This window comes from Narcine bancroftii, chromosome 10 (assembly GCF_036971445.1).
Source record: "Narcine bancroftii isolate sNarBan1 chromosome 10, sNarBan1.hap1, whole genome shotgun sequence".
Classification (NCBI taxonomy): domain Eukaryota; kingdom Metazoa; phylum Chordata; class Chondrichthyes; order Torpediniformes; family Narcinidae; genus Narcine; species Narcine bancroftii.
The window spans coordinates 37,390,306-37,418,091 of NC_091478.1; the positions used below are offsets into that span (position 1 = coordinate 37,390,306).

General features: G+C 41.3%; 1 protein-coding gene across 1 annotated transcript in view; it reads right to left on the minus strand.

The window, feature by feature from the left end:
* Nucleotides 1-27,786, minus strand: part of pcdh15b (protocadherin-related 15b) — a 568,726-nt gene that overhangs the window by 302,495 nt on the left and 238,445 nt on the right. The window contains exon 18 of the mRNA XM_069899399.1: nt 15,729-16,034. Within this exon, the coding sequence (XP_069755500.1) occupies nt 15,729-16,034 (306 nt within the window). The remainder of the gene's footprint in view (nt 1-15,728; nt 16,035-27,786) is intronic.

Here is a 27,786-nt window from a genome sequence, read left to right on the forward strand (position 1 = left end):
GACAACAGTTGGTCATTTCACATCATCAACCCCTCAAAACTGTTCAGCAAGCTCCAAGACCTGGGAGTTAACACCTCACTGTGCAATTGGATCATAGATTTCCTCATCTCCAGACCACAATCGGTGAAGATTGGTAAGAACTTCTGCTCCACAATCTTTATCAATACTGGAGCACCAGAGGGCTATGTTCTTCACAACTTGCTCTACTCACTTTACACCTATGACTGTGTAGCTGGGTATGACAATAACACCATCTACAAATTTTCTGATGATACCCCCATGGTAGTGGGTTGTATAAAGGATAGGGATGAGTTAACATACCGGATGGAGATTGAAAACTTGGCTGAATGGAGCTCCAACAACTACCTTGCGCTCAATTGTCACTAAAACTAAGGAGCTGATTGTTGACTTCAGGAAATGAAAGCTAGAGGTGTATGATCCATTGATCATTGGGGGTTCAGAAGTGGAGAGGGCAAACAAATTTAAGTCCTTGGGAGTCATTATAGATCTTTCCTGGACTATTGGCATCATGAAGAAAACCTGAAATCCTGGCAAATTTCTTCAGATGTGTGATGGAAAGTGTGCTGCCAGGCTGCATCACGGTCTAGTATGGAAACACCAATACCCCAGAGTGTAAAGCCCTCCAAAAGGTGGTGGACACAGCCCAGGACATCACAGGCAAAACTCTCCCCACCAGGGTCAGCGCCAAAGTGGGGGGGGGGGGGGGAGAGTAATTCACGAGCATCACCCACTCGAAGCAAGGTGCTGTTCCCCCCAACTCACTCGCATCCATCGCTCGCCATCAGACCTGCCCCTCCATGCGTCTAGCTTGACGCACACTCGTGACTCACCCCGCAATAAAAGCAGTGCTTTCGGCTGCAACTTTAGAGGGATGGAGGAGGTTTTACATCTGTTCGGCAGGTAGGCCACCAGCACCCCCCCACACCGATGAGCAAGACTACAACTGTTGGACTCTGCACCCCACCCCCGTTACACTAATGCCCCTCTGTAACATTCATTCTGGCGCCAACCTTGCTCCCCACTATCAAGTTCATCTACAGAGAATGCAGCCATTGGAGGGCAGCAGCAATCATCAAACAGCCACATCACCCAGCACACGCTCTGTTCTCATTGCTACCATCAGGAAAGAGGTCTAGGTGCCGCAAGACTCGCACCACCAGGTTCAGGAACAGCTGCTACCCCTCCACCATCAGACTCCTCAACAACAAACTCAATCAGGGACTCATTTAAGGACTCTTACTTGTGCACTTTATTGATTTTGTTATTCTCTCTGCATTGTACAGTTTGTTTACATTCGTTATTTGTTTACAGTTCTTTTCTTTGTTTACACGGTGTTCAGATTATTTTTTGCACTTCCAATTAGAGATAATTCTGCTGTGCCTGCAGGAAAAAGGAATCTCAAGGTTGTATGTGATGTCATGTATATACTTTGGCTATAAATCTGCTCCATTAGTCTCAGCTTTCATTGGTACATTTGCATTAGGCAGTGTGGAGAAATGCTCCTCTTAGATACTACACAAGCTCTTAGCTGAGAACACTTGGTGGGGACAGAGTGCTTAAATTGTCTCAACATTCTGTTGCCTCAATCGACAAACATAAAATGTGACTGAAATTGAAAGAGCACAGATGCTTAACACAGAGTCAGGGAGAAGGGGGCTCTGCAAGAAAGAAAAGGCAACTGATTTTTTAAATGATAAGTTCTCAAAATTAAAGAAATCCAAATGTTTTATTCAACAACAGATGGTCAGATGTTAAATGATAAGCCCAAATAAGATTTGGGAACTCCTACTTCACCAAGGGACTCATACATGCCTGAAGATTGTTTCAACCATCTGCCAGTTTGTGAAACCACAAGAAGAACATTATTTTTTCTTTCAAAATCAGGTTATGTCATTTGAAGTGCAGAGATTGTTAATTAAGAAAAATAGCTATGAGAACATGTGGCAAAGTTTGATAGGTTTGCTTCAAGAAAGACAAGATAATCTTTTAGCCAAAAGATCAAAATGTTTTAATTCCTTGATCTGATTAGTAGATCTGATATGCCTGTAATTTATTCTATAGTCAGGCATCAAGTTGGCACTGTTTATAATCTCGACGTACAAATGAAAAATGGTTAGCAGATCAGTAAATTTCTGACACTCAGAAAATGACAGCACATCTGAGACAACACTTTAATCTAAAAGACCATCCTGAACCTCTCTTTGGTACACTCATCAAGGACTACTCTGATAGCATTTACTGTGTGCACTGTTGAAAGTCCCTTTTTTGCACTAGGATTACAGCAAATAATTATCTGTCTTTTGCATTTATTGTCTTAAGTTACTTCAGTTAGTTTTACTATAGTCATTGCTCTTTAGAAGCATCTGTTTGGCTGCAGCAAGTAAGAATTTTGGTGCATAAGTATATTGCACAATATGTGTGATAATAAACTATCATCTTCAAAACAAAATCACGGAGCTGATTTATATTTATTTCTTGTTAGTTGTGTAGTCAAATTCAGAAGTTAGAGGCGAACTAGAAGATTGACAGTGCATCTGAATCCGTGGTCAGCCTCTGAACCAACCACTGGAAAGTAAAGACAAAGAAATGCTGGAGGGACTCAGCAGGTCTTGCAGGGTCCATAGGAGGTCAAGATACATGATCAATATTTGGGCCTGAGTCCTTCCTCAAGGCATGATTAAAAAGCAGACAGGCACCCATATTAAAAGACTGCTGAAAAGGGGAGAATGGGAGGGGGAAAGAGTACAGATGAACAGAAAAGGTGTAAATTAGGTATGAGCATAGGAAAGATGAAAGGTGAGAATTTGTTTCTGGATCTGTGAAAGGAGACAGAGGTAAAAAGGAAGAGAGAGCTAGAAGAAATAAGATATAGGGAAGGATGAGGGGGAAGGGGGCTAAATGAAAACCAGAGAATTCGATGTTGATGCCATCCAGTTGGAGGGAGCCCAGGGTTCTTCCAATGTGGGTGTTCTTAGTCTGGTAGGTGCACGAGACCATGGACAGACAGATTTTCGAACCACTAGAAAGAGCAAAAAAGCTTTGATGGGCCGGCCTGAAAGGCTGGAGGCATTTTGCATCCCTTCAGCTTTACACCAGGCCTGGGTGAATAACTCGACCAACTTCATTTCATGGGCATCATTGCTATTTTTCTTCATTAATTCACCTCTTGAACTTTACATTTAGTATTTTATGGATTTTAATACAATTTTATAAAATGTATTTAGGCATATAGCACAATAACAGGCCATTTCAGCCTAAGATTCCTTGCACCCAATTTACACCCTACTAACCTATACCCCTTGTATGTTTTGAACAGTGGGAGGAAACTCGAACCCCCAGGGAAAAACCACACAGACATGGGGAGAAGGTACAAATTCTTTACAGACAGTGTGGGATTCGAACCCCAGCCCCGATCGCTGGGCTGCAAAGGCATTGCACTAACTGCTACGTCAACTGTGCCGCTCAATTATTGTCTTTTGGAATTATTTTTAAATGATAATCAGAGATGCTTGGAAAGGGTTCAAAGCTTTTTAAGAGGCTCTGAGCTGTTATGAAGGGGAGGGATCTTAGATTCCACCATCTGAGGTCTAATTTTTGCTTGTGATCCCATCTACATTGCCTGAAGACCCATGAATACAGGCGCTGCACCCTTTTCAGCTCAGACCATCACACAAGCCAGCCTTCCCTTCATCAACTCTATCTATACTTCCCACTGATTCAGAAAAGCATTAAAACACATCCCGCCCAGCCATGCTCTCTTCAACACTCCCACGCCCACCCTATTTCCGTCAGGAAGGTGGTTACGAGCAGGGGATCATGCACCAACATATTCAAGGACAGTTTCTTTCCTGCTATTATCAGATACCTGAATGAATCTCATGTCACTAACTTAATGTTCTGTTTCCTTTGATCAAACTGGTCTGTCTCTGTAACATTGTACTTTGTACTGTGTTTTTATATTATGCATGGGTTGACCGCTCACAAAACAAACTGTTCCTTGGTAAATGTATCAATAGTCTTGAACTTCAATGGACCTTCCATATCCCACGATATTACTGTTCGATATTACATGATGGAGAGCTAGACCCTGCATAACTCAGCACTTTAAACTGTGGCTGATGCCTGTTCACCCAAGAAGAACTTACAAAGGTTATAAAGGAAGTTGACACTGATATCCTTCCCAATGTTTATTCCTCAACCCTTAAAATCAGATTATCTGATCATATTTGCATTCCAGTTTGTAGGAGCTTCCTGTGCAGAATTTGGCTGTCATGTTTCCTGATACATATTAGCTGGTTACAGAGTGCTATGGCACAACCTGAATAGCACAAAAATGCCAATTTAATGGCAAATATTTCTTTAGTTCTAGGCTTTATTTGAACGTAAAATGTGATGGCAAACAAATAGTAAAAATATACTCTTTATAAAATACAAAACATAAAGTTATTTAATCATTTTAACACATTAAGGCAATCTTTTTCTTTCCACTCACAGACCACTTTAAGTATTCCCTATGCCATCAGTGCTCTGTGATTAGTAAGGGATTGCTTAAGGTGGTGAGTGGGTGGGAAGGGAAGGTTGAGTATCACTGGTCTAGACCCAATTGTTCCTGAAATATTTTACTTGAGGAAAATTGACATTGGGCCATTTCCTTTGGAGCTATGAAACCATGCACATAACGAGTCAATTAGGGACGATTAAAACAGGGGTTTTCAAACTTTTTCTTTCCACTCACTTACCACCTTCAGCAATCCCTTACTAATCACAGAGCACCTATGGCATAGGGAATACTTGAAGTGGTATTTGAGTGGAAAGGAAAAGGTTGAGAACAATTGTGTTAAGGACTTGGAAATCGAACAAATTTAATGGATTGTTGTTTACAAAAAGGCAACAGATAGATGAAAGAACTCTTCGGAGCCACAGGCTGTCTGGAGTGGAACTTGCTGTTCTAAGAGGGCCATGTGGCTTTGCAAGCAGAGAGAGGAGAGAGAGAGAGAGAGAGAGAGAGAGAGAGAGAGAGAGAGAGAGAGAGAGAGAGAGAGAGAGAGAGAGAAAAAACAGGCCTTTTCTCTGAGAGAGAGAGATCAGTTCTACAGTGCTAGAGTTCAGCAGCAGCAGCTGGGACTGGAATAGGACAAGCTGGCATGCTTGTGGAAAAACCCGATTTGGAAGGCAGGTTGTTAGTTCAGCCTGGTCAAAGCCCTTGTGGTTCATACAAGAGAAGAGGACTGGCTGTCTAATGTTTCACTTCAAATAACTCTGGTGACCTGCAAGAAGGAGGTTATCATCTGGAAAACCCTGATGGGGCAAGTTTCTTCAGCAAGACACTGAAGTAGCTGATCAGAAGGAATCAGTTTGTGTGTGTCCAATGAGCAACAAATCTCTCTGAAAACCAACAAGAACCTTACTGAGTGGTAACCATTTGCCTTTCAAGCACCAAAGCCTGGTGGACTTCTTAAATGTAAAATTTTGTGTGCAGTTTAAGAATTGCCTGCAACCAGTGAACTTGGAGGAATGAGAAGAGAGATTGAACTGTGAGTCAAAGAACTTTCCTACACATTAAATACAGGTGCGGTTAGAATTAGAAGGGGGTTACGTTAGGTTAAGTTAATAATAGATAAGTAAAAGTGTGATTCTGTTTGCATGTTTAAAGATAATTAAAAGCAATCTTTGTTGAAGTAACCATTTGTCTTGGTGAATATCTATTGCTGCTGGGTTTTGGGGTCCTCTGGGCTCGTGACACTATCTTTTCTCACTGTCCCTAGGTTGTCAGTGCCTTCATCAATGAAAAAGAACGTTAAAGTCTAAGCTTTGGGTACATCACAGCAAAGGTCAAACACAATTTTCTTACTGATAATTAAAAAACATAATTTTCATAAAATTAGGTTTGTAATTGAGAGCTAGATTTCATTTAATGGCAATGAAATAATTTTAATCATGATACATTAGATGGAGTAACCTCAAAAAGTTTAAAACGCTGAAGTAACTTTTTATACACGGTTAGCATAACATTTAGCGCAAAACTTTAACAGCGCCAGTGACCAGGCTTGGTTCTGATGGCGTCTGTAAGGAATTTGTACATTCTCCCTGAAACTGCATGGTTTTCCCCAGTGGCTTCGGTTTCCACCCACCGTTCAAAACATACCGGGTGTGTAGGTTAATGGGGTGTAAATTGGGCAGTACAGACTCGTGGGCCAAAATGGCTTGTTACCATGCTGTATGTCTAAATTAAAATTAAAATTTAATATTTATGTGCTGTCTATTGCATATTTTAGTGTGTGTACTATGGTCTGGAGAGACACAGTTTCATCGGGTTGTATACAGTATGTACAATCAGATGATGATAAACTTGAACTTGATTTCCAGCTTTACCTAGTCATGATGAAAAGTCATCTATGCCTGACTATTTCAGACGATTTGTTTTTAACTTCTTCCACTATGTGTAACTCTGCAAGGAGGCTGGCTTCTTACATCATCCAGTCAATGTCAAAGGGCCTGTTTCCATGCGGTTCTTGTTTCCTCCCACAATTCAAAACGAACCAAGGGTGTAGGTTAATTGGGTGTAAATTGGATGGCAAAGATTTGTGGGCCAAAATGGCCTGTTACCACGCTGTACGTCTAAAATTTAAATTTAAAAATCTAACTAAATGATAAAAATGGAATTAAATTTAAAAAAAAATAGCCTTATTGCTTTCCTGGAGGTCATTTCTTTCCCTTCAAGTCAACTGTTATTGTCATCTGATTGCACACATACAATCCGACGAAACAGCATTCTCTGGTCCTTGATGCAAAATATGCAGATGTACAAACAGACGTAAATACAGACAAACAATACACCTGCATGCAGGACAAATATTCCTATATACAATCAAATAAATATTGTTTCAAGAGCATGATCGCCTCAGATGGTCAGTGTGAGTAGTTCCTTTGGTCGCTCAGCGTTCTCACTGCCCGTGGGAAGAAGCTGTTCCTCAGCCTGATGGTGCTGGCTGTGATACTTCTGTATCTCTTTCCTAATGGGAGCAGCTGAAAGATTCTGTTTGCAGGGTGGAAGGTGTTTTCAATAAATTTGTGAGCTGTCTTCATACGACGATCCCTGGTAGATCACGTTGATGGGTGGGTGGGTGGGTGGAGGGAGACTCCCGTGATCCTCTCTGCCACTCTTGTGGTCCTGTGGATTGACCTCCGATCCATGTCTCTGCAGCAACTGCATCACACTGTGATGCAGCTGGTAGAGTTCCAATAGAAGGTTGACATAATGGTGGCTGGCAGCCTTGCCCACTTCAGTCTTCTCAGGAAGTGCAGTCAGTGTTGTGCCTTCCTGAGAAGCAAGGAGATGTTGAGTGTCTATGATGGGTCACTAGTCCAGAGCTGTTGATGAGTAATGGAGGTGGTCATTTTGGTCCTCCTGAAGTCCTTTTTTTTTGCCTTGTCCTTTTTGAAACTCAGGTTGTCACTGTCACACCATATCATGAGATTTTCCTCCTTTTCTCTGTAGTGCAACTCATTGTTGTCGCTGATGAGGCCAACGACTGTGGTGTTATCTGCAAACGTAATGACACTGTTGGAGCTGGATCTAGCGATGGATCATTTGCACACTTTCGCTTTTGCAGCACCACTCTGAATGAGCCAGGTGTAAGCTTGGACCTATTGCCCAGGCTGGAACTGTCACTTAGCTCTTCACAAATTAACTCCATAAGAAGATTCCAGCAGCATGAGGGTAGCTGGCCATCAAAGATGGCATGCCAAGTTTAAGCCCATGGGTGTTTTCCTTACAGGATTTCCATCGAGTCACATACTCCCAACAGAATGGCTGGAAGAAGCACTCATTCCATCTGGCTTTGGGTAATTACCATTTGATCGTTGTTGCCTTCAGCAGGTGATGCATTCAATGTGTTATATGCAACATCTCTGTTATTTTATTGTAATTGAGGAAGGGTTAGCACTGTTTGCTTGCAACAAGTGACTGTCCACAATGATCATGGTGTAAGTGGAGGAGAGTGTAATATATTAATTGTCAAATGAAACCAAAAGGTAAGGAAAGTTAATAAATAATGTACAACATTCAGAAATTGATTAATGTTAAACCAGCAACCATGTAGCTTAAGTGATAGAGAGCTGGATTCTGCAAAAGAGAAGTTTAAATTTTAATCCGGATTGTTTGAGAGTGAAGTCTGGCTCTCTCAATTCACTTTGCTGCTCTATTGTGGCTTTGAGTAGCTTAAAGGGATTCATGAGTTATGTACCTTTGGAGAAGTGAAAAAATGGGAGAATAAAGAGAGCAAATCAAATAGATCATACCAAGCAAGAAATGATGGTGCAGACAAGAATAATTTGAATGTTGACTATGCTTTTCAAACACACAAAAATGACTTGCTGCTGTTCTTTTTCGTGCAAGTTCCTGTGGACTGAGATTGTATAAGAAGATTTAGCTACAGTAATAATATTAGGGATCCATTAAATATGCTAAATAGTCACTAGAGATCCTGTAATTATAAATATCAGAAGAGGAGTGCCCCCTTCATTGGATATATGGTGTCTGGACTGCATTATTAGAAGGGAGTAAATCACTCTTAAGCTAAGAGACAGAAAGGACAATCACTTTACCGTCAGGGCACATACTCTTGATTAACAAGTGAGAACTGTCATGAGATAATTGGACCAGTGAATGATATGCATGAATGTAAGTATGGAAAATATGGGACATGTGAATGGGAAAAATAGTATAATGAAATGCTGTGACAAATGGCCCAGTAAAGAAAAATCTCTACCAAAAAAAAAATCCTGTCAGAGAGACATTGCTACAAAGGATAAAAATGCCATTGACCATGCTGGCAGTGTGTGATAATCAGTTTTGTTGTTCATTCGACATGACAAGCAGAGTAAAGTGCTGTTTGGCAAAGAAGTGGATATTACAAGCCTGTATGTTAAAAGAATGAGAGCGTGTGTGAGAGAGAGAGAGGGAGAGAGAAAGAGCGAGTGTGTGTGTGTGTGTGTGTGTGTGTGTCTGTGTGTGTGTGTGTGTGTGTGTGTGTGTGTGTGTGTGTGTGTGTGTGTGTATGTGTGTCTGTGTGTGTGTGTGTGTGTGTGTGTGTGTGTGTGTGTGTCAGAGAAAATACATTGGCTGCCAATTCTTTTAATCTAGGAAGATTGAATGAGAAAATAATCAATGGGACAAGATAGCAGAAATAAAGTACAACTCTTGACTTTAACAAGCTGGAATGTGCATGGCCACCATCCAGAATAACATTCATGTTCCTGCATTTGTCCAGTCCAGATGGGATTGATTAACCATCCTGCTGCCTTGCCTTAGGCCAACGATGTTGGCAGTTATTACCTTAAATTCCAGTGGCAAGATTTGGATGGTGACTGGTTCTCAGCTGACCCAGAGAGGAGTCTGTGGTTCAAGGAAGCCGAGATTTGAAAAGAGGCAAAGCTGGGGGTGAAGCTTTGACTTTTCTCCAATTGAGAAACAATTTTTAAATGGAGGATTAGAAAACGATCACATTCCAAATCAGTTATTTAAAAAAGGTACAATTATTGAACTTTTTAAAATAATAATCAAATCAACAGGAAGAATTAAAAAGAGAAGATCAATAAAAAAGAAAATAACTTCATAATCCCGAATACTCAATCCACAAGCCTGGAGTTTCCATTGAAATTAAAGCAATTCAGATCCTATACCAGGTGTGAATGGGAAGATTTTATGTTATTCAACAGATGTCAGATACTTAGTGAGTGCAAGATGCTCACAACTTACTGTTAGAATAATTGAAGGAATGGCTGACCGGCAGTAGCAGGAGAATTAATTTATTTCATAAAGTATTTATAAATGAGAACATAGAAATTAGAGAAGGAGCAGACTGTCAGGATCATTGAGCCTGCTCCACCATGCTATAAAATCCTGATTTGTCCCGGCTGTGGATATTCAATTCCACTTACCTGCCCATTTCCATTAACCTTAATTCCCTTTTTATTCAAAATTCTATCTGCCTGTGTTCAATACTGCCCCCCTCCCCCCAAAACAAAGCTTCATAGGCAGAGAATTTCACAGATTCACTGTTCTCTGGGAGAAGCAGTCCCTCCTTATTTCTTAAAACTAAGCTCCAAAATCTTGAAGCTACGCCTCCAAGTTCATCTGCCAGTGGAAACAATATCCCACCTCCCACTTATCCATGGCTTTCATAACCCCATGTTTCTGCAGAGGAAAGGAAAGGCAGCCAAAATACTGGAAAACCCATTGTGCCCCAGAAACACGCTCTTTCCCCTCTTCCTATCAGGGAGAAGGTTTTAGAGAGTGATAGCACACACCAGCAGGCTTAAAGACAGTTTTCTCAGCTCTGCCATCAGGCTCCAGAATGAATCCCATAACAGTGTTCTCATGCTGCATGTAATGCTATAGATAGCCTGTTGGCCTGTTTGCAGAAGAACCCTTCTCACTGTGGTTGGTAATTTGTGACAAATATTTAAACATTCCATAAGATCCCCCCCCCTCCCCCAGCGCCAACCCGCCCCTTATCCTTCTAAACTTCAAAGAGTACAGGCCAAGGCTACTCAATCTCTCCTCATAAGCTAATCCTCATGATCTCATGAGCTAATATGAGCTGCCAAAATAAAGAAGGACCAGGAAAACGATGGAAGTTAATGGTACATGAGGATCAAAGAAGGAGATTGGCACTGGAGAGGGAAAAGAATTGTGCGGAAATTTATTCAAGTAAAAAAAATCGGGCCAGCTGAGCTACTTTGGGGAGGCACTTGTGATTAATACTCACTGTGAGAATCTACCTCCTGATTTTGCAACCAGTGTCTCGTTAACATGCGCAGCCACCTGCTGCGCTGCAGCTTTTGGGTCCCGTTGCTTTATTTTCTTGTGACTCGACCTTTGTAAAGTGAGTGGCAAGTAACAAGCAAGTGTCATATTTAAATCTGTGCATGACTCGCCAGTTGTTCCAAAAATCCGAATCTCCCATTTTCATAACGAATAAATTTGCCACGTTTCATTTTGACTGCCTGACACATAAATATATCCAAACTGGTTACAGTAAGTCTGGGTTACCTGGACATTAGCTTATTTGATAACATTTATGTCCTCTGGAGACAGCTTCCGATTTAAATACATAATCCTGGCTCTCTCAGAGAGATGAATGTAACATCTATAAAATAAGGTATTAAGCAAAATACATGCTTGCCGCCAATTCTGTTTCGGTGGAAATAAAATTTTCATTAAAAAATTATCACTGAAATGCAAGGGCTAACAGAGTTTCACACTTTAGTATTCCTTTTTCAATGAATGCCTGCAAAATAGGTTTGACATATATTGCTATGCGTACCATCAAAAATGACTCTCATTTCTATTCATATACACAGTGACCAGAGCTCAATGTAATATCAGTATTATTTTGTATTTATGCTACACTTGACCTGCAACCCAGTGGAGTGAACCATCAAGGAGCTTGTATTAAGTCTATAATCTCAAGGCTGTAAATCAAAGCCACTGACAGACTGGGAGACTGGGAGGCACACTAAGTTCTAAGGTTCGGATGGGAAATCTACCACATGCTCTTGGTTGATAACTGCAGTGCTCACAGAGTGCTGAGAGCTGTGATATTGTCTACACAATAAATAGCATTTCAAACTTCGGACCACAAAGTTTTTCCGGATATGTTGATGTGATAAGAGCTTGACAAGTCTTGCTTTCCTATGCATTTCCTTAGGATCGAGGGAGACTTGTTTGACCTCTAGTGCTGCGAGTTCTGAGGCAGCTGGTTGTGACTCTGCAATGGGTGGTGCAGGAGTTACCTGAAGTGACAGGCGCTGGGGCATGGTTTGGAAGACGGCACACCCTTCTGCTGCACATCATAGAAACATAGAAGATAGGAGCAGGAGTAGGTCATTCGACCCTTCGAGCCTGCTCCGCAATTCAACGAGATCATGGCTGATCTTAAAGTTCAGTACCCCGTCCCCGCCTTCTCTCCGTAACCTTTAATACCCCTATACTGAAGAAATATATCTAATTCCCTCTTAAATATATTTAATGAACCTGCCTCTACTGCCCTCTGTGGCAATGAATTCCACAGATTCACCACCCTCTGGGTAAAGAAATTCCTCCTCATCTCGGTCCTAATATGGGACCCATCATTTGCTCTTGTGTGTGCCCAAAGGCATCCCAGATGGCCTCTCTGCTTGTTATCTGGTGACAGACCAGGGATTTCCAGGAGACAGTGAGATTTTATATTTTTTGGAGTATTTGAAGTATTGTCTCTGTCCTCTCTGGATCACTTTTACCTCAGCACAGTAGGTGGTCCGTCTCAGGTGTCGAAAACAGGGTTCATGGGCGATTCTGCTGACTGAATATAATTGAAACCTCAATAGTGAGGATGTTGGCCCAGGAGAGAACACTGACTTGTCTGGTTATCTGGAGAGTGGATTAACATGATGTCATGAAGACAGCCTCTCCAATGTTTGGATACACTAGTTATAGGTATTCTCTGTCTAGGGGTGGCACAAGGCACAGCTATTAGTGGTTCCACCTCACAAATCCAGCACCTAGGGTTCAATTTCAATTCCCAATGCTGACTGTGTGAAATTTAACTCTTCTCCCTGCAACCACATGGGCTTCCACTGGACACTCCTACACTGGATGTCCCACATTCTGAGGAATCAATCGGTTCACACATAAATACCATCAACAGTGACTCTCATATCCATCCATATACATAGGTGAATGGATGGAAATGTGTAAAGAATACACTGGAACTTGGTGTTCATTGAAATCTCAGTGGGCAGTCAAGCCTGTTTACATGCTGCATGACGCTATGACAAAAGGGTAGGGATCATTGCTGCCCATTAGACCATGAACTTTGCATCAGGTTTGCGGTCTTGATTGAACACACTTATCATGTAGTGACAGGAGGCTGTCCTACCGCAGGTCTGAATTTCATCACCGTTGGTGTAGCGGTTAGTGCAACATTTTTTTAGCACCAGTGACCGGGACCAGACATGGGTTTGAATCCCATGCTGTCTGTAAAGAATTTGTGTGTTCTCCCCGTATCTGTGTGGGTTTTCTCCAGGGGCTCCAGTTTCCTTCCTCCATCTGAAACGTACCAGGGGGTAAATTGGGAGGCATGGACTCATGGGCTGAAATGGCCTGCTACTGTGCTCTATGTCTAAATTTAAAATTTTAAAAAATAAGGATTGAGGTGGCTTCAGAGATATGGAATCACTCCATGCCGATCTAAAAATATGAATTGCTTCCCATCTCTCAGGAGATAGCATTGTGGGAAGTTGGATTATCAAGATGTGTGCAGTTTCTCCAATGTAGTCAAGATCAGCTACTAGCCAATAAGCTTCTGGAACACCCAAAACCCTTGAGCCATGAAAGGTGGAGAGCATATAAATGCCAGAAATCCATATGAATCTTTTCACTGATCACTTCAGTACAGATTTCCTTGACTTCATTTCATACAACATTAGACTGCCAACTTCATAAACACCGCTGACTCTCAAAAAAGTCAAAGCACCATTTGATTAATGAAAAGCAGCAGAAGTTCTGAAGAAGACGTGTCCCGGTTGGTGAGAACTCAATCGTGAGGTGCCTAAGACACAAATTCACCACTTCATTTCTTGCATCTATGTCAGAGAAGAGAAAGATGTGCCAGATTCCACAGAAATGACAGAATCGAGTCCATTTGCAGGAAGGAAACAGATTCAATTGCAATGACTTCAGACCCTCCCTCACACTGCTGCTTGCCAAAGAAAATGACATTGCCAGATCCTCCACAACGTCCTTCCAGTGGCCAAAAAGATGCACCCTCAAATCCCTGTTTGGATTTTATCTTTCGCGCCAGGAAAGCTTTCCACATTTAGAGACACAGAAGAGCTGACATCATATGTCTTTGGAATGTGGGAGGACACTGGAGCAACTGGAGGAAACCCACACAGGTCACAGGGAGAACATCCAACCTCCTCACATACAACAGCAGATTCAAACCCAGGTCGCTGGCACTGTAAGAACATTATGCTAACCGCTAAGTTAATCATGCTTTGAAATTAAATCTGCAGAACAGATAGATTTGGGATGTTGGAATGACCTTAGTCATGGAGCAGAGTGGCCTCTATCACTTCCACTCCGGGACTAAGGTCTTTGCAATCAGACTGGAGGCCTATGACTAGTGGTGTGCCTCAGGGATCGGTGCTGGGACCATCGTTGTTTGTTATCTGGGTGATGATGTGGTAAATTGGATCAGCAAGTTTGCAGATGACAATAAGATTGGAGGTGGTGTGGACAGTGAAGAAGGTTTTCAAAGCTTGCAGAGGGATCTGGATCAGCTGGAAAAATGGGCTGAAAATAGCAGATGGAATTTAATGAAGTGTGAGGTGTTGCATTTTGGAAGGATAAACCAAAAGAGGACATACACAGTAAATGGTAGGGAACTGGGGAGTGGGGTAGAACAGAGAAATACATAATTCTCTGAAAGTGGTGTCACAGGTGGATAGGATTGTAAAGAGAGCTTTGGCATATTGGCCTTCACAAATCAAAGTATTGAGTATAGGAGATGGGATGTTATGGTAAAGTTTTACAAGACATTGGAGAGGCCAAATTTGAAGTATTGTGGGCAGTTTTGACCACCTACTGATAGGAAATATATCATTAAAATAGAAAGAGCGTAGGGAAGATTTACTAGGATGTTGCTGGGAGTTCAGGAACAAAGTTACAGGGAAAGGTTAGACAGGTTCGGAATTTATTTCTTGCAGTGTAGAAGAATGAGGAGAGATTTGATAGAGGTATTTAAAATTAAGAGGGGGATAGATAGAGTAAATATAAGTAGATTTTTCCCACTGAGAACATGGGTTAAGATTTCAAGGGAAGAATGAGGGGGAACATCTTCCCACATCTAGTGGTGGGAAGCTGAAATGGTGAATACAGGTTCAATTTTGACACTTATTTTGGACATGGATGGGAGAGGTATGGAGGGTTATGGACTGGGTGGGAATAGGCAGGAAATGGTTCGGCACAGACTAGAAGGACTGAAGGGGCCTGTTTCTGTCTTGTGATGTTCTACGGTTCCTTGTCACTCATTAAACTGCAGAAGCAGGCAACATATGTCATGTGCACAGTCAAAGTCAGAGCTCCAAGTCATTATTAGCTATTTCATACAAGAGAATGGGTCTTGCAATAACCAATAAATACTAGTTGTTTAAATGGCTGCAAAATCTTGCATTTTCTTTGGCTATCACTGAGAAACATGAAGGAAAAAATGTAAAAATGATGACATTCAAGAATGATTTTAGATAAGGTTACAGTAACTGGAACTGGAACCAATACAGAAATTAATTGATTAGCATTGGTGTTATTTGAAGGGAATGTGACAGAGCGAGTTTGAGGTGAATAGAAATTGGTTTGAGTTTCGATTCACAAAATATCACGTTAAAAGTCACAGCAAATATCTGAGAATGGGCATGTCTATTGGATTTGAAGCAATATGCATTCAGGTCAGGAGTCAATAGGATGAAGGTCCTGTTATTCTGTGTAAATATGGTTATTCCACCATAATTCTTATTTGAAATTGCTCCTAATGCTTTGATTACAAATTTCTCTCTAACAAGCATAATAGTTGTTCCACAACTATTATGTTTTTCATCCAATAATGTTTAAAAGGCTATAAATGTAGAGTATTTATACTGTGCAATATTTTTGCTTAGCTTACCTGTAACTGCAGAATAACCATTCCAGCTTCATTGTTCTCTGGCACAGAAACAACATAGGTGGATTGTGAGAATACAGGACTGTTATCATCAACATCAAGGACTCTGATTGGTACAGTCACGGTCGAACGACGAGGATCCAGAGCTCCATCCAAAGCCTCCACAAGAAGGTCATAGTGATCTTTGGTTTCTCGGTCCAGTGATGTCATTGTGTAAATGCTACCATTTGTCGTTATTCTGAAAAGGTGATTGAAGTTGGCCAAGCTGTAGAGGATCTGCCCATTAACACCAGCATCTGGATCAGTGGCCTAGGAAGAAGCAGTGTAATTATTTTAATACAGCATGCAGGCTAACATCTTTTACACAGTGAGGAACAATCTGGCCAGGACTTCCAGGACCAGGCCTCATTTATGCAGCCCTGCACACCCACACACACAGGACAAGGGGGGTTAGACCCTAAGTTCCCCAGCCTTCAACATAAAGTAAAGCCATTTGCCTTCTTCCAATAAGGTTTAAATGTTCCTGGCATTCAAAGACATATAGAAACAATTAAAATGAATGGAAATAATTTTAAAAAATATTCATAATTGCTGTCCTGAACCAGAAAGTTCGTCTGATTTTTGAGGAATGTCTTAATTTTTATTTATTCAGATTATAAACTTGAAGTAGTTGCATAAAACAAATAAAAGATTTGTTAAAACATATATTTTCTTTTCCAAGGTGCCACATCACAATATACAGCCATAAGAAGTCTTGTTCCTCATTCGTGCTTGACCAGTGGTAGGTGTGAGGGCTAATAACATAACCATTGCAATACAATTTGGAGTCAGGTGGAAAAAGGCCAGACCCATAAAAAAAAACAAGTTGTTAACAATGTTTCGATAGCTCAAGAGCAAAACTGCTCAGCTAACACTGAATTGATTGTAAGAAACTGCAGAGACGCAGCAGGTCGTTGTTTCCTCAAGATTCCAGCATTTGCAGTTCCGGTGTCCCATTCAATTCATTATATTGTCTCATACAATGAGCTTTTTAATCATTGGGCCTAATTTTTTATTCATTTATGCAGCTGATTTAATTTTTGTGGAATAATTGTTCAAAATAATAATTTAGTTTTCATATTAATTTCTTGCATGTTTCCTCTGTGCATTTCTCTGAACTAAGTAAGTGTGTCACGACCATCTGCAATTAGTGGCTAAATTTAAACAACTGATAGAGGCTAGAAGCATCTAGAGCCACCTGGTGTACAGTCAGGATCCTGCTTTGATTTGTGTCCATTTCTGCCGTGGAAAAATGCACAGTTTGCATTGCGTCCAACCATTCCACGAAGCTTGAAAAGACAATAGATCTGCTGAGTTCCTCAAGAAGGTTGCGCTCTGCTCCAAATTCTGTCATCTGTAGACTCCTGTGCATGACCCAGAGAAGGGCCTGCTCATTCAGATGTCAAGGCACCGATCAGGAAGCAGTTAAACAGGAAAGACTGCAGACTCTGGGACAAAAGGGCAGGAGTACTGCACCAATCATAAAACAATCAATAATAAAATTTTAAAAAGTGTATGAAATGAAGCAACACTTTGGGAGAGGTCCTGACCATACACCAGGAGGCCCTAGTCTATAATTCCTTGCTATTTGGTTTCCCTTTTATTTATTCAAAGATAGAGGGGGAAAAAAATACAATTCTATTGCAAATGGTGAAAAGTGAGCCGAAATTTAATTAAAAGTTCTAAAAATTTTTTTTTTTGCCAATTAATTGAAGCAATGACAAGAACACATCCAGCAACTCATTGCTGACCAAGTGTACCCTTGCCTCATTCCCACTTACCTTCGCAGACATGCAGGACTGGCCCAGTGTGCAGCCTTGAGCCCAGCAGCAACATTCAGACCTTGGATGCTCAGGAACAGACTCCTTCCCTTTAAATGTTTCTGAAGAGGCCATTCAGACCTCAAGCCTATTGTGAGACTTGGACTGATCGGATTTTAAACTCAATTCTAACTTCCCTCTTACCCTGACACCCTCTCACCCATTGAATGTTATGAACCTGCCATTCATTCAGGAAAAGAGTTCTGAAGATTTTCATAAAGAAAAAAAAAATCCTCTCATGTGTATTTTAAATGGGTGACCATAGTTTTGATCCATGACCAGTTATTCTAGTTTTCACACGAGAGGAAACATCTGCTCCCATATGTGCGGAGATAACTTCTGGATTGAAACGTTTCTTAGAAATGTCTCTCACTTCTGAACATTTAATGCAGATTTCTTCAGGGCTCCTGCATAATACCAATGAGCAAATCAAATGAAAAGCTCTGAACATAGACATATGACGTTACTGCAACTTTTATTCCTCTCAAGTAAATAAAACCACTTCCATTAGGTTGGAAGTCATTTGTAGGTTTCATTAGGACCGGTAATATCAGAAAAGACTGGTCTACTTTCTTGGCACGACTTTCAGAGAGAAATTATGCCATTAATTTAGGTAAAATTTTCAAGCTTGTGGTAGTTTGATCTAGATTGACAGATATTGATTGTTAAAATCACATTGTGGCAATCGCTATCAGAAATACTTCTCTTTATATTTTGCTTAATATTCATGAGACTGCATGTAGTGGGAGAAGTACATTTCTGGTACTATATTTACATGTTGATTACAACATTTCTGACTCAAGAAATCCATAATTTCCCAAAAATCAATTCAGGTGATAGCATGAAGTGTAAAGAATACCAAAAGAGAGTGAGAATTCAGGCCCTCTCAATAATCTCTCTCAAGCCATACCTTGGGGTATCAATCAGCTCACACAGAAATTTATTAAAGGTCAACTTGCAGAAGGCAAAGAAAAAATCTAAAATGCCTGCTCCATTTTATTATAGTTTTGCACATTAATGACTTTTCTTGAATCTTATGGTTAAAAGTAAGAATAATGATTAATGCATAATATTCAATTCTATTTGGAGCTACTTCACAAATGATTCAGACTTAACCTGTTAAACAGCAACACCAAGATAACCTGACAAGTGATGTATGGCAAGTGACCCATGCTAGACAAGGATCTGATCCAACACAACAGAGCCTATCTACCTAACAATGACATTCAATGGCATTACCATCGTCAAGGTGTTCTGTCATAAAGTTCCCAGATCTGGGGAAGAGGGTAATGTGGGGCATAGGGGTGAGGGAAGGAGTGGTAATCAGAATCAGAATTTATTGTTATTTACAAGTCATGAAGTTCGTTGTTTTTCACAACATCATAGTGCAAATGTTATTATAACCATCTAATCACCATAAAATCACCATATTATAACCATCTAATCACCACAAAATCACCATATTATAACCATCTAATCACCATAAAATCACCATATGATAACCATCTAATCACCATAAAATCACCATATGATAACCATCTAATCACCATAAAATCAACATATGATAACCATCTAATCACCATAAAATCACCATCTAATCACCATAAAATCACCATATTATAACCATCTAATCACCATAAAATCAACATATGATAACCATCTAATCACCATAAAATCACCATATTATAACCATCTAATCACCATAAAATCACCATATGATAACCATCTAATAACCATAAAATCACCATATGATAACCATCTAATCACCATAAAATCACCATATGATAACCACCTAATCACCATAAAATCACCATATGATAACCATCTAGTCACCATAAAATCACCATATTATAACCATCTAATCACCATAAAATCACCATATTATAACCATCTAATCACCATATTATAACCATTTAATCACCATAAAATCACCATATTATAACCCTCTAATCACCTTTAAAAAAAAGTTAAAATAATAGTGCATGAAAAGTAAGGCATTGTCTATGATTATTCAGGAAGAGGCCATTGAGCGCTTGTCTTTATGCTCCTGTACCTTTTCCCAGATGGTAGCAGAGTGAAGAGGGCATGGACTGGGTGGTGGGGGTCTTTGAGGATAGAGGCTGCTTTTTTAAGATACCGCCTCATGTCAATGTCCTCAGTGAAATGAAGTCCGGTGCCTGTGATGTGGCAGGCCGAGCTAATAACCCTCTGGAGTTTATTCCTGTCCTAAGAGTTGGTACCTCCATACCAGGCAGTGACGCAATGCACTCCATGGTACACCTGTAGAAGTTTATGAGAGCCTTCGGTGACATACCGAATCTCCTCAGGCACCTCACTAAGTATAGCCGCTGGCGAGCCTTTTTTGTGATCGCAATAACGTGGAGGTTCCAGGACAGATCCTTTGAGATGTTGACACCCAGGAATTTGAAATTCTTGACCTCCTCCACTACTGAGCCCTTGATGAGGATTGGATCATGTTCCCTCATCTTCCTCCTGAAGTCCACAATCAACTCCTTGTTTTTGCTGTCGTTAAGCACAAGGTTGTTGTAATTACTAACTAGACACTTATATGAAGCAGCTACATTAATCTTGTGAAAGGAGACCAGGCCCAAGGCTGGGCATCCTATGAATGTACAACACTACAGCAGAGTACAGGCCCTTCAGCCCTCAATGTTGTGCCAAACTATAAATAAAACTAATTCCTCCTGACCTTGTAACTCTCTATTTTTCTTTCATCCATGTGTCCGTCTTCTTCTTCTTTCTTCTTTCTTTGGCTTGGCTTCGCGGACGAAGATTTATGGAGGGGGCAAAAAGTCCACGTCAGCTGCAGGCTCGCTCGTGGCTGAAAAGTCCGATGCGGGACAGGCAGACACGGTTGCAGCGGTTGCAGGGGAAAATTGGTTGGTTGGGGTTGGGTGTTGGGTTTTTCCTCCTTTGCCTTTTGTCAGTGAGGTGGGCTCTGCGGTCTTCTTCAAAGGAGGTTGCTGCCCGCCAAACTGTGAGGCGCCAAGATGCACGGTTTGAGGCATTATCAGCCCACTGGCGGTGGTCAATGTGGCAGGCACCAAGAGATTTCTTTAGGCAGTCCTTGTACCTTTTCTTTGGTGCACCTCTGTCACGGTGGCCAGTGGAGAGCTCGCCATATAACACGATCTTGGGAAGGCGATGGTCCTCCATTCTGGAGACGTGACCCATCCAGCGCAGCTGGATCTTCAGCAGCGTGGACTCGATGCTGTTGACCTCTGCCATCTCGAGTACTTCGACGTTAGGGATGAAAGCGCTCCAATGGATGTTGAGGATGGAGCGGAGACAACGCTGGTGGAAGCGTTCTAGGAGCCGTAGCCAAGGCAAATAGCGCCTTTGGAAGACTACACAAAAGAGTCTGGAAAAACAACCAACTGAAAAACCTCACAAAGATAAGCGTATACAGAGCTGTTGTCATACCCACACTCCTGTTCGGCTCCGAATCATGGGTCCTCTACCGGCATGTGTCCGTCTAAGAGTCTCTTATATACCCCTATTATTCCAGCCTCTACCACCACCCCTGGCAAGGCATTCCAGGTACCCACAACTCTCTGTGTAAAAAAAAACTTACTCCTGATATTTCCTCTAAAATCTCCTCCTTTTTTTATACAGATGTCTTCCTGTGTTTTCTACTCCTATCCTGGGAAAAAAGGAGCTGGCTGTCTATCTTATCTATGCCTCTTAGAATCTTGTAGACCCCTATTAAGTCACTCTCATCACTCCAAATTGAAAAGCTAACTGCTAACTTTGCCTCGTGAGGCATATTTTCCAATCCTGGCAAGATCCTGGACTGGATCCTCTGCACCCTTGGTAAATCTCCTCTGTAGCCTCTCCATTGCCTCCATGTCCTTCCTGAACATGAGGTGACTATAACTGAACACAATATTCTAAGTGTGGTCTTGAGAAAGGAGAGGGTTAACAGCTAGTGATAGTGTAGCAAGGTTTTGCAACATCCTCGGAAGGTAGGCAAGGCAATTCAAAAGGACCAATTAGCACAACGACTAACTGTAGGAATTTACTTTGGACCAATCAACGAGCAGGTCTGATAAGAGGCTGTCAATCTTCTGCAGCAATGGAATTTGTACTTAGTAGCAATTGCATTAGGTAAGAATGTTTTGTGTGAACTTTTGATTGGGTCAAATGCAACCCAACCCATGTGTAAACTGAACAAAGACAAGTTCTGCCAGCCTTTATAAAGAGAGCATCTTTGTGAGACTTTATGCAGATAACACAATTTTGCAGAATAAAGAAAGTCTGACTAGACGAAAGTTTCGGTAACGTCATTTCGGCGAGTCCACCGAATGAACTGGAATCCACATTCTCACCAGAGATTTTTAGAGCTGCAACATTATATCTCGACTCTTGAACTTGATCCCCCGACTGATGAAACCCAACATCCCATAAGCCTTTTTAACTGTCCTCTTGCAACCTGATGGCAATCTGATCCATGGTCTAAATTCATCGCCTTTATTCCTAATATTGAAAGAGAGACTCAGATTCGGAATCCCCATACCCTTTTCACCAGCTGAGGGGGAATGATCTGAAACCCCCAAGAGAATGCCTTTGATTTTGCTTGCTACTTGAGATCAATAGTTATTTCTGCACCAGACATTGGTATTCCTGCTACAGATCCCACCCGGTATGGCACCTCTGGGCAGAACAGAACCTGCAAATGGCAAGTATCTGGGTCCCAGGTTTGCATCCAGCAGTGTCTGGATGGAATTTGTGCATTCTCCCCATGTTTGTGTGGGTTTCCTCCATGTGCTTCAGGTTCCTCCCACTCTTTACAGACATTCACGGATTATAGGTTAATTAGTGTGTTTGGGTTGAGGGTGAGGGGGTGGAATGCAAAAGACCTGTTACCTGGCTGTAAGTCTTTAAAAAAAACAAATACAGCAAAACCCCTGTTATCTGGAACTCAAACAAACAACAAAAAAAAATTTGAGAAAAATAGTTAAAAAATACGGATGTTTAAAACTGGTGTGTCTCACCTATAGTCTCATGACTGCCACTAACTTTTCAATTTCACCTGTTTGAGGAACCATTCGAGGGTCTGGCCAGCTACAATAGGGCACCCAGGCAAGGTAAATTGACAAGTGACTATTCCCAAGACACTCCATTTTTTAGCCTCCAGTCCTTTGCACCTGGATTCACTTTGAACCTGGGGCCTGGATCAAAAACCAAGGTACGTCTACCAAATAAGGATAGCTTGAAGATCGCAGCCCTATTGCTGGATGACAATATTTGGTTATCATCTTGTAGATGCATTAGTAAAACTATGGGGTTCTAAATATTGCTTCCTTTGCATAATGCTCACCATCTACAATATAGTTGTAGGTTAAACTTTGTGGAAGGTCACAAAATGGCAACAAAATTACATGACACACAAATTGTAGATGTGTCATTATTTCCCTCATTATCACCTATTCTTGCAGATAGACAGGATGTTACGCTTGTATTGGGAGGTTTGTAGCAGGGGTTGCAGTCTCAACTTTATGGATTAGCGGCCATTCCAAACACACAAGCGAAGGAATTTCTTCACTCAACGGGGAGTGGATGGCTTAAATTCTCCACCCAAGAGTACTTTGAAGACAATACCATTGTTTACATTAAAAGACAGATTGTTAGATATTGAGGGAATGGAGAGGTATGGTGTTAGAGTAGAAAAGTGGTATTGAGGTAAAGGATCAGCCATGATCTTACTAAATACTGATGTGAGGGACTGAATAGCCTCATAAGACTTGTTTCCCAATCCAGGGAACATCCTGTAGAAGTTTTTGAGAATCTTTGGTGGCATACCGAATCTCCTCCAACACCTCACTAAGTGTAGTCACTTGGGAGCCTTCTTCATGATTGCATCAACATGGAAGTTTCAGGACAGATCCTCGGAGATGTTGACATTCAGAAATGTGAAGTTCTTGACCCTCTCCAATACTAAGCATTCAATAAGGATTGGAATGTATTCTCCTGACTTCCTTGTGAAATCTACAATCATCTCCTTGGTTTTGCTAATGTTGAGTGCAAGGTTGTTATTGTGACATCACTCAATGAGCTGATCTATCTCCCTGCTGTACCTGTACACTTCCTCATTGCTATTTGTGATTGTGTTGAAAACTGCGGTGTCATCGGCAAATTTGTAGATAGCATTGGAATTGTGCCTGGACACATAGTCATTGGTCAATGAATAGAGCAGTGGGCTAAAGATTCATCCTTGAGATACATCTGTGATGATAGTCAGGGAGGAGGAGATATTGTTTTCAATTCGTACTGATTGTGGTCTTCCGAAGAGGAAGTCAAGGATCCAGTTGCTGTGGGGTCCAGAGGCCCAGGGTTTGGAGCTTCTTGACCAGCCCTGAGGGAATAATGGTGTTGAAGGCTGAGTTGTGGTCTATGAAGAGCAGCCTTATGTATGAGTTGCTGTTTACGAGTTGATCCAGAGCTGAGTGGAGAGGCAGCAATATTGCATCTATTGTGGAGCAATTGTGATGATATGCAAATTGCAGTGGGTCCAGCCCTCTACATAGGTACATGTTAATTCTGACTATGACCAACCTCTCAAAGCATTTAATCTCAGTGGATGTTAGTGTGACTGCAAGGAAGGCACCACGGATGATGGATGCCCTTGTTAAGCAGGTCTGAACTTATGATTGCAGCAATGAGAGGTCAAAAACGGCCTTGAAAAGTCTGGTGAGTTGGTTGGCACAGATTACAGATTTTCAGTACCCTACCAGGTACACCTTACCAGGGTTCACCCTCACGAATGATGTTCTGACATTGGCCTTAGAGACAGATATCACAGGGTCCTCAGCCTTTGCAGGGATTTTCATAGGCACTGTTGGTTCTCCTTCTCAAAGCCACCATTGATTCACCAGTTGCCAATGGAACTCCATGCAGAAGATCCATTACTTTTATTTTTCAACCAAGTCATAGAAACTATACCGACTATCACACACCTATGTACACTGATTCCATTTTATTCTCCGAGATTCCCATCAACTTCCGCTGGATTCCTGCATTCATTATTTCTAGTGGCCACTTAGAGCAGCTGGTTAACTAATTAACCCTCACATCTCTGGGATGTGGGTGGAAACTGACAAACTCAGAGATAGTACACGTAGTCTTGGGGAGAAAATATACTTCACCTGGAGATCAGGTTTGAACCTGGGTCATAGACACTGTGAAACACTGGCTCAACTAGCTGCAGGACTGTGTCATCAGGTCATTAAGGATAAACAACTGGGCTCAGGAAGGCTCCATGAAGTGCCAAGAAGATTCATCCAGTGCAAACACCTGGCCTCATTAAAACTTCCTTAGACAGTGAAGGTTAACATCAACAGAATGTGAAATTATGATCTGAGCACTTGGCTCACTCAATACATTTCAGCATGATGAGATATCAAATGGCTCTTTCAGACCAATGATGAGGAGGATAAACAATCTTTCTTCTCTGAAGAGCAGTTCGAACCATGACACAAATCAATCTAACCTCCATCGACTCAGTTAAAACCTCCCACTATTTCAAGAAAACTGCTAATATACTAAAGGACCAATCTCACCCCAGTCATTTTCTTCTCCCTTCTTCCGTCGAGCAGAAAATACATGAGATGGAAAATGTAAATCTCCTGGTTTTGAGGACTGTTTCTTTCCTCTGTTATCAGACTCTAACCCTAACTCTCTCATTGTGCCAACTGGATGCCCAAATGGTCCCAGTCCAACTACATTGGCACTGCGGTTAAAAGGGCTCACTAGCGCCTTTACCTTCTCAGAAGCCTGAAGAAATTTGTCGCGTCCCAGATTTCTCTTAACAATTTTAAAAGATGTGCCTTGGATCATATTTTGTCCAGATCCATCATAGCTTGGACCAGGAGTTGCTCTGCCCCGGATCCCAAGAAACTGCAGAGTTGTGAACAGGGCTCAGGGCATCACATAAACGGGTCTTCCCTCCATCGACTCTGTCTTCACCTCCTGCTGTCTTAGGAAAGCAGATTCCACCCCAGTCATAATCTCTTCAAACCCCTTCACCCCAACCCCTCTCCTTGAGGGAGAAGATACACGAGTTTGAAAACATGCACATCCCATGTTTTTTCCTTGTATTATCACACACTTGACTCATACTCCTAGTATAATATGATTCCTTGGACTGTTTTACTGGACTTTTTTTGTTTTTTACATTCTACTTTATACATCTGTGCAACATCACACTTATCTTGTGTTGCTATTTTATTGCTACACTGTTTTAATTCTTGCACTTCCTGTTTTACTATGTAGAGGTTGACTTGCCTAGGTAGCACACAAAACAAAAATTTTACACTGTATCTCAATAAACATGACAATGAGCAATAGAATTCATCAACTGTTATGTTATCATGGGCCAATAGTGATGTGCAAAAATTTTGTATTTTAAAAACAATTATGAGCAGCAAAGTGGGAAAAGCTGTTCGCCACACTCTTAGAGACCACTCCCAACTCCTGCCACATTGTGCCACTTGCTCAGTCTAGCCACAACCTCACAGCCAGCACTGTGACATCTATCTGCCTCAAGAAGTGAGCTCTTGGATGTATCATCAATGGATTCTGAAAGATGGCCCTGAGGGGCATGGCTACAACAGTTTCTTCATGTGGTGGATGAGCTGAACTTGATCCCTCCCAGGCCCCAACATTCCAAACCTGTATCCCTTGGTAATTAAATACAAGCTCCTTGAGAATACATACATGGGATATTCAAGCCTCTATTCCATCTGGTGAAATTAGTTCAAATGAAGGATGCTTAACCTGGAATGTTAACTCTATTTTCCTTTCATTTATGCTCTGTGTTTCCAATGTTTTCTGTTTTGCTTAATTCTGTTGATCCGGGAGTCACCCTTGTGCAAACTGACACAGATAAAAGACATCAAGAATGAAGGTTTGGCCTGGTGTGGATGGAAGTACCTCCTTACCAAGTGACCTTGCTATAACCATGGTCACACTAACCCTCACACTCATCCATTTACCCTCCCACTTTGTTTATCACTGATAAAACATTATGATGTACAACTAAGGGTCTGCGGACTACACAAGCCCTTTCAGATGGATCCATTCTCCCTATTGTCTCCAAAGCACACACTTCAGTCTGTGTGAGGTCCTAATGCCCGTCTGGTTAATGGTGATGGGTCGGGAGAATGGATTATTGTTTGAACAGTGTTACCGGGAGAAGCACCTAACTCTGTGAATCCTGCACAAGGCCCACCTCATGAGGTCCCAGAGCCCCTTTTTGTGAATGTTTAATTGGATTATTCAGTTTCTAAACCCTTTACTTCTCTTCAAAGAGAGACTAAAGTCTTTCTGAAAAAAGCAAGAGGGACAGAGGTTATTGGCTTGGTAGGAGGGAATGGGTATTGCAATGGGGGTGGGCAGAGAGGAAAGTAGCAGAAGCAGCGAAGGACAACACAGAACAAGCAATGGCTCAAATTCCATTTTTTTAATATAAGATTCATGCATTTTACAGTAAATCATTTCAAATACATGTGGTAGTGGTAGATGTAAGAAAAAGAAATGAAAGAGTAAGAACCCCACCCCCCCATAAACCTCCCACCCTCCCCCCTTCAACCCTTAAAGCAAAAAAGAGAATGGAACAAAAGATCTTCAACAGGAGCACTCTTTACTATATGTCTTCTTCTAATATACAGAGACCTTTAGGAGAAAGGGAATGAATGTCTGAGATTCATTCAAGTATTCATACCCACAGTTTGTAAATATGGGCTCCATATTTTCCAAATTATATGATATTTGTCTCTTAAATTATATTCTCAAGTGGTATCCAACTTCAAAATTCCACATGCCACCTTTCCGTTCCCAAGCCTTCCAGGTTTCTCGCTATTGCTAAAGCAATTTGAACAAACTTCACTTAATTGATATTCAATTTTAATTTAGGTTAACTCCTCTAATATCACCCAATAAAAATAACATTGGGAATTTAACCCCCGTTATTCATTCCAATAAATTACCTATTTCCAACCAAAAAAATGGTTTAACTTTGCCAAGTAGAATGCCAAAATATACCAACTTCCTCTCCACATCTGAAGCATAAATCCGAGAAAGTCTGGTTCAATTTATTTAGCTTTTGTGTTGTCAAATATAACTGATGAATAAAATTATATTGGAGCAGCCTATAATCTCACATTTATTGTACTTTTCATACT